The sequence below is a fragment of the Monodon monoceros genome, unplaced genomic scaffold (assembly GCF_005190385.1).
Source record: "Monodon monoceros isolate NGI ecotype Baffin Bay Population unplaced genomic scaffold, NGI_Narwhal_1 Super_Scaffold_18, whole genome shotgun sequence".
NCBI classification, from domain to species: domain Eukaryota; kingdom Metazoa; phylum Chordata; class Mammalia; order Artiodactyla; family Monodontidae; genus Monodon; species Monodon monoceros.
This window is the reverse complement of record NW_021703774.1, coordinates 1,638,571-1,646,179: the sequence shown is the minus strand read 5'-3', so window position 1 is coordinate 1,646,179 and position 7,609 is coordinate 1,638,571. Positions and strand designations below refer to the sequence as shown.

The 7,609-nt window shown below is 59.7% G+C and overlaps 1 protein-coding gene across 1 annotated transcript in view; it reads left to right on the top strand.

Moving 5' to 3' along the window:
- The first annotated feature begins 5,150 nt into the window (after positions 1-5,150).
- INAVA (innate immunity activator) overlaps positions 5,151-7,609 on the top strand; it is a 20,303-nt gene continuing 17,844 nt past the window's right edge. The window contains exon 1 of the mRNA XM_029230406.1: positions 5,151-5,311. Within this exon, the coding sequence (XP_029086239.1) occupies positions 5,151-5,311 (161 nt within the window). The remainder of the gene's footprint in view (positions 5,312-7,609) is intronic.

The window sequence follows — 7,609 nt, the reverse complement described above, 5'->3', positions numbered from 1 at the left end:
CACGGTTCTCAGCATTTTCCGGGGGCAGCACCATGGGGTCCTGCGGGCGGGTCTGCTCCCGGGGCCTGGGATTCTCCAGCACACCCACCCACCCAGGGGCCACATGGGTGGGGGCCAGGAGGGCAGTGACCACTACTTGCCATCTGACAAGCAGACACGCTTTCCCGCTGGGGAGCTTGGGGCGGAGCCGCCCTCTGGACCCGCCCTCAGGACCCGGGTGTCTTCTGGTCTAGATGCTGGTCTCTGCCACGGTGAAAAAAGCTCCCCAAATGCCTGTCTCCCCTTGTTCTGGTATCTAGCCTTATCTCTGCAGTTGTATTATGTTCAACACCATTCACTGCCTTTTCTTAAGTTCTCAGTTCTCTTTGCGTCTCCAGAAAGGAAAGGGGTTCCGGCCAGAGAGGCCAGGGCGGTGGGGCAGGCTGGACACGTGGCCCCACGGCGGACGCAGGGGAAGCGGGGCCAGGGGGCTCGCGGGCGGGAAGCGAGGCAGAGACCCTGCTGGATTAGAGCCCCAGGCCCCGGCCGGCTCTCCATCCCTGTCCCCCCGCCGGCGCACGGAGACCGGAGGCTCCGCCGGGAACTGTCGCCCCCTGGTGGTCGAGGCGGGGGGAGCAGGGCCGGGGAGAGGGTGGCGCCTCAGGGATCCTGGTCCAGGCAGTGCGCAGGCCGGGATGGAGGCGCTGGAGATGAAGCAGAGAAGGAAGAGAGAAGGCACAGGAAAAATGAAAGAGGAGAGAGAGGGCAGGCGGGGAGGGTGCGGGGCGGGACCCTAAACTCTGGAGAGAAACCAGCGAGAGCCGCCGGCCTGGAGGATGCTGGCCTCTTGGGCGGTGGGTCCTTTCCCGCCCTGAGCCTGAGCCCCAGGCAGCAGAGCTGCCCTGCACTGCAAGCAGCTCTGACTCCTGTCTGGCCCCAGTGTCGGGGTTCCCTTCCCTTGAGAAGAAGTGGAATGAAGTCCCCTGCCTTGGCCCCAAAGTCAGTTGTCTGAGTTTCGCTGAGCTACTCACCAGCCTGCGGCCGTCTGGACAAGTTCTAGCTTCTGGCAACCGAGACAGAGGCCCGGGGCAGTGCCTCCCCTGCACCTGCCCCCGCCGCGAGCTGCAGGATGCGGTCAGGAGAGGAAGCAGGGCCTCGGCTCCGAGTCATCCTGGAGTCTCCAAAGAGCTTCTGGCCGAGGGCACTGACAGGGCACCGTCTGGGCCGCAGAGCAGGGGGAGGGGTGGGCAAGGGGAGCCACATCCTCTCTGCTGGGCCTGAGGCCCCAGGGGACGAGTCAGCGGGACCAGGGCAGCTCCCACTGGGCAGGGAGAGGTATGGGTGAGCCCCCTCCACTGGGGCAGGGGTGTGAGTGGGTGGGTTCAGGGTGCAGACGGGCCGCTGCCCAGCCACCAAAAGCCCCTCTGATGGCTGATGGAGGCGTGCACTTGCCCCCTTCAGCCAAAGTGCGCAGGAGGGAAGGCTGATCCGGGCTTGGTAGGCTCTCCCAAACTGCACCCACCCCTCCCTCCGCGGTCTGGGCCGGTCAGTCCCCAGTGAGGGCCCGGCTTCTGTTTCCAAGCCCAGCATCTTCCAGTGTTCCGGGCCTCCTGTCCAAACCAGTTTCCGACTCGGGCTCCTAGAGGTGGCGGGTCCCGCAGCAGCACCTTGCCCCACAGCCCAACGCACGTAGACACGGTTTGCTTGACCCCTGTGAAATGTTTTTTTACCTATACTTTTAAAAAAAATTTATCTTAAATTCATTTATTTTTGGCTATGTTGGGTCTTCGTTGCTGCGCGCAGGCTATCTCTAGTTGCAGTGAGCAGGGGCTACTTTTCGTTGTGGTACGCAGGCTTCTCATTGCGGTGGCTTCTCTTGTTGCGAGCACGGGCTCTAGGCGTGAGGGCTTCAGTAGTTGTGGCACGCGGGCTCAGTAGTTGTGGCTTGTGGGCCCTAGAGTGCAGGCTCAGTACTTGTGGCACAGGCTTAGTTGCTCCGCGGCATGTGCGATCTTCCCGGACCAGGGATCGAACCCGTGTCCCCTGTATTGGCAGGCGGATTCTTAACCACTGCGCCCCCAGGGAAGCCCAGACGCTTCTGAATTTTTAACAAGAAAATCGAAGGTGTACCCATCTGATTTCACATGGAAAATGTGGATTTCCAGCTTTGTCTTTGAAACAGACGCCTTTTTCTTATGACCACATTTGCAGCGATGGCCCCTTGAGACAGAGCCTGAGTGTTTGAACTTTGCCTCCATGAAGCCCTCCACAGTTGCCCCGCCCCTGCCATACACACCAAGGCTGGGTGAGAGCTGCGGTGACCAGCACTCGTCCCTGACACGCTTCCTCCCTTCACTGTGTCTGCCTGGTCCCTTTGCGTGTCTGCAGTTTTTCGGCCACGGGTTAGGGCTATGGAATCAGAAAGGTCTACCTCGCAAAAGCACATCAGTCCCTTACTGGCTGTGTGCTTTTAACACAGCTTGAGCTCCTCGGGGCCTCAGTTTCCTTACCTGTAAATGAAGGTAACAGCGTTGCTGCAAATCTCAACCTACAAGCGCAGGCTTGCAAGACACATGTGTTACTTAATTTATTTTAAATCAGTTTGATTCTGTCCTGGGCCTGCTGGGATGGCAAAAAATTGCATTTTCTCATGCAGTATCCTTTAAGGCTTAAAGGAGGCCGGAAGGCAGGGGGAAGGCAGCCATCCTAGTTGCTCTGGCCCCCGGGGGTCTCTTGTCGCCAGGGCTCCTGCCCCCTGGATGCGTGCAGTGAAAGAATCTGCCGAGGCCAGAAATCTGGGGCCCTGCATCCCAACCCCCATCTTTACTGAGGTCTCATCACCTCCCGAGGCACCTCAGGGTCCTCGCTGCACAGGGCGTCTTCTTTCCCGTTCCCAGTCTATCTCCCCTCTGTGTCCGGGCCCTCAAAGCCACATCCCTACCCTTGCTCCTCGGGCCCCCTGGCATTGTCTCAGTGGGCCCAGAGCTGAGGCCTTCAGGAAGCCACTGCCTCCCAGCAAGAGAAAAGGTAGGGGTGACTGGGAGGGGGAGGGGCTACAAATCAACATTTCAACAAATTATTCCATCGCATGAGTAATAATAATAATGCTTACCTTTGGAGGTGCTTTACGACCTCTCCACCCCTTAAGTGCTCCCAGAATTTCCTCCCCCCGCCCCCATCCTTTTTCATCCTGCACACCCTTCCCGGGTGATCTCACCCGGTCCCGGAGCTGCAGCTCTGCTGCGGCTCCCAAGCCCTCCCTGCAGCCTGGCTGCTCTCAGGACATTATCACCCGTGTCCTAAAATGAACACACATTACCCTGAACTCAAGCAGACCCGGGAACCCCCGGCTCGTCCCTTTCCTCTCTGCCAAGCCTTTAGTCAGTCACTTACAGAGTCAGACTAGGTCCCAAATAGCTCTTGACCTCCCCCGTCCCCCCAATTCCACAGCGTGAATTCACCCCTTGTCTGAATGCCATCTCTCCACGGTTCCCCTGTTTTGCAACTCTCACCGCGCCAATTACTCACACACCAAAGTGACGGGAACGTGAGTCTGCCCAGCTTGTCCTCGGGTGGACTGTCTTCAGTAGTGTGATGGTTAAGTTTATGTGTCAACTTGGCTAGGCCACGGTACCCAGCTGTTTGGTCAAACATTATTCCAGATGTTTCTGCGAAAGTATTTTTTTTTAGATGAGATTAACATTGAAATAAACAGTAGACTCTGAGTGAAGCAGATGACCTGCCATAATGTCGGTGGGCCGAATCCACTCAGGTGAAGGCCTGAATAGCAAAAAGACTGACTTTAATAAAGAGGGAGTTTGGCAAGCAGACGGCCTCTGGGCTCGGACTGCAACTCCTCCCGGTCTCCAGACTGCCAGCCCCACCCTGCAGGTTGTGGACCTGTCAGCCTTTGGAATAGGAATAGCGTGGACCAATTCCCCTCTCTTTGTGTGTACACACACACACACACACACACACACACACGGGGGATCCCCTATTGGTTCTGTTTCCTGGGAGCTCTTCCTCAATTTCAAGATAAAAATCTGAAATCCTTAGTCAGCCCACATGACTCTTCAGCCAACTTAGCTCACCTAGCGCCTCAGTTACAAATTGGAAAAAGCCACCGCCTCTGGGGAGATGCGGTTCTGGCCAAGGCCCACGGCTTGGTGGGTGGAGCCTGGGTGAGCGGTCCCTCTTAGTTTGGTGCACAACCTGGACAACCGCACGGGGCGGCCTTGCTTCCTGCCGGCCCACTGCCTGCGGCTCCAGTCTTCTAGTCCCTTGCCCCTCCTGGCCCCACACCCCAAGTGCCCTCAGCGCCTAGACGCTCCTGAGCTCCGTTGCCATTTTGCTTCTGCGCATCCCGTCGCTGCTGCCGTGGGCTCCTCCTCGCGCCCCGACCCCCAGTTTCCCTGGCATGGCCTCCTCGGGCAGGCTGTGTGGTCCTCCGCTCGGTCAGCCACCCCGCCCCCCCGCCTAGGTGCTGTCGGCCTTCTTTCTCTGACCCTCTTGCCAAGGGATTGCTCGGCTAGCTTGGGGATCCCCGAAGCCCTTTAACTTTGATCCGCCGGGACGGGCACTAGTAGGTGCTCAGCGTGTTCCCCGAACCAGTGGGTGAGTGAATGAATGACGGGCGGGGCGCCGGCTCGCGGTACGCTGCAGGAGGCGCCCCCTCGGAGCGCGCGCCTCCCTCTCCCGGCGGGGCCGCCAGCGGCGGGAGGGGGCCCGGCCGGGGCCGCAGGGGGGCCGGGGGGCGGCGGGGCCGCGGCAATGGGGGGGCGGGGGGGGGGGGAGCGCCCTTGGGGGGTGGGCGCGGCACCCCCTCGGCTCAGCCCGGGTCTCCAGGCGCGGAAGCCGCCGGGCCGGCCGGAGCGCGCGGAGGGAAGGCGGCCCGGGTCCGGGAGGAGCCTCCCCCGCCGGGCCGCGGGAACTGGCTGCGCGGGGGGGTCCCGCCGCGCGCGCGTCCGGAAGCGGGAAGAGGGGGCCGGCCTCGCCCCGCGCCCGGGTCCCCGCGGGACGCCCACCCCCGCGGGCACCTCCCCGCCCCGACGCGCGGCCCCGCCCCGGCTCCCGGATCGGACTCCCGGGTCCCTTCCTGCGTCTTTCCCCTCTTTCCTCTGGGCCTTGGTACGCCCCAGGGGACAGATGTCTTGGGATCTTTAACATTTGGGATGCTGCAAATGCCGAAGTTAAATGAAATACCTCCGGGGAGGGGAGGCCGGGAGGAGTCGCGGGGGGAGGAGAGCTGGCCTGGACGAGCAGGTCCCGAGGCTGCGAGGCGCGCGCGGGGGGCGCGGGGGCAGGCGGGCGGCGAGGGATCTCCATGGGACAGGTAAGGGGGAGCGCCGGGGCGCGACGCGGGAGTCGGGGGGATCGAGCCCCTAACCCACAGTCTTCCGCCTTAGAGGAGGGGGCCCTGCGGGGAATGGGGGGAATTTGCCGGGGGGTGGGAATTCCGAGTTCCTACCGAAAATGCATGTTTCCGTCTCCTCGACCTTTCTCCTCCGACCTTCCCCACGCCTGTGGATCCCCTGGCAGGTTCCGGGAAGGCAGACAAAAGGAGCCGAGTCTCGGGCCGCCTGGACGCGGAGGGCGCGGTGGGGGAGGGGAGCAGGGTGGACCGGACAAAGGGGCTTTTTGAGGAGAGCCTAGAGGTCTGATTCCAGGGCGCATTCCAGGCCGTCGTGGAGTCCCCTGTCCCAGCCCGCTCCACCATCGCTCGCTGGAGGCGAGCACCTTTCCCACTGGGAAGGGAGGAGAGGGGAAAGAAAACAGTTTGAGGAACCATCTCCCGCCCCTCTCGCCTGGAGGGTCCCGGGATATTTCCCTCCTTTCTCTTTTCACTGTTTTGGCTCGAGCAGCGGACGATTGGCTCCTTAATTGTTTAAGTGAAATTGTAGGAGCGCCTGAGACTCTTCTTTGCTGGGTGCTGGTTGGGGCGTCAGGTCGGGCCCTTGCTTTGACTTCCGATCTCATGTATCACAGGAAACTTAAAGGAGGAACTTAAAAAAAATAATGGAGAGTGGATGGATGCAGGAGGTGCAAGAGTTTTCTGATTCAGGACTTTTCCTTAGGAGATGAAAACCCTAAAGAGATGCAATTTTTTCCCTTCTTTCAAAGATCAGATTCCAAGTGTGTGGGGAAACCCCACTTCCTCACCAATGATGCTGTGGGGTTGGGGTTCGGGGCACTGGCTGGGAGCAGGGCGCTGAACCCCACGCTCTCAGCAGGCCTCTGGAATGCCCACTCTGGATACTTTGAATTGAAGGGCGTGGCAGCCAGGGAGATCCATGGCCTTGGGGGTCTTGGGAGAGTCGGTTGGCTGGCCCCACTCCAAGCCTCAGATCCTGCTGGGCTGGGAAGTGCTGCGTGTGGATTTGAGGGAGCGAGGGGCCTTTGAGGATTCCAGAGGATCAACGCGGAGACTGGTCGGTCCTCTGTCCTTCTCTCCCTGAGCTCAGAGATGGGGGTGGTTACCTGAGGGCGGGACTCTTAACTGGGTCCATGGGCACCCAAGCATCTGTGGATAGCATTCAGAGGGTCGTGTACTCGGATGGGAAGGGTTTATTTTTCACTAACCTTTACTGAAATTTAGCATTGCCTTGTAAACCATTGGTAGTACCTGTGATTTGCCATTAATAGACCCCACAGAGGGTTTCCTATCACAGTGCAGTTGTGATAGCTGTCTTGAAACCTGGTTTACCGTCGGTCATGAAACATCGTTTACCATTGTTATTGCTACGGAACTGCCCACTACTAGATCCTGTTTAATGTTAATAAAGAAACATATATAGATTACTATGTTTTACTGTTTTTAGAACTGTATTTAATATTAATCCATTATCTTAGTGATTCTCTTCATCTTAGTTTATGCATTAAAAAATATGCTATGAGTTGATTCTAGAAACTTCCATCACTCCCTCCCCCCCCCCGGAGCTGGGGGATGGGCAAGGTGGAGGCTGGGTGGCAGCTTCAGAGTCAACTCCTCTGTTTGTTGTGGGAAGACTGTGACAAACCTGTAGGGGGGAAGGGAAGGGCTGCGGCCTCTTTGGGAGACCCAGAGTAGGCCCCCCAGCACAGGGGGGCTGTCCCCTGTTGGGGCCCCTCAGCTTCAGCCTAGGTAAAGAAGGGGGTGGTCAGCCTGGAGGGCTCAGGGCTCACATTGTTTGGACAGAGGGTGTGCACAGGAATGTGAGGGGAGATGGGTGTGTGTGCAGGGGGAGTGGGGAGACTGCCTGTGTTGGTGACACAGCTCCACAGAAGGTGGTTGGGGGGGTGACTTCCTCTGTCATCCCTGCCCTGGGGGCTGGGACTGGGGCTGGGGAGATGGTCTTTGGGGCTGGGGAGGTAGACTTTGGGGCTGGAGAGGTGGTCTTGAAGCTCGGGATGTGGTCTAGGGGCTGGGGATTAGGTCTTTGGGGCTGGGGTGGTGGTCTTCCGGCTGGGGACATGGTCTTGGGGCTGGCTAGGTGGTCTTTGGGGCTGGGGAGGTGGTATTTGGGGCTGGGGAGGTGGTCTTGGGGTTGGGGGGTTGGTCTTTGTGACCAGGGAGTTGGTCTTTGGGGCTGGGGAGGTGGTAGTGGCGCTGGGGGTTTGGTCTTTGGGGCTGGGGAGATGGTCTTTGGGGCTG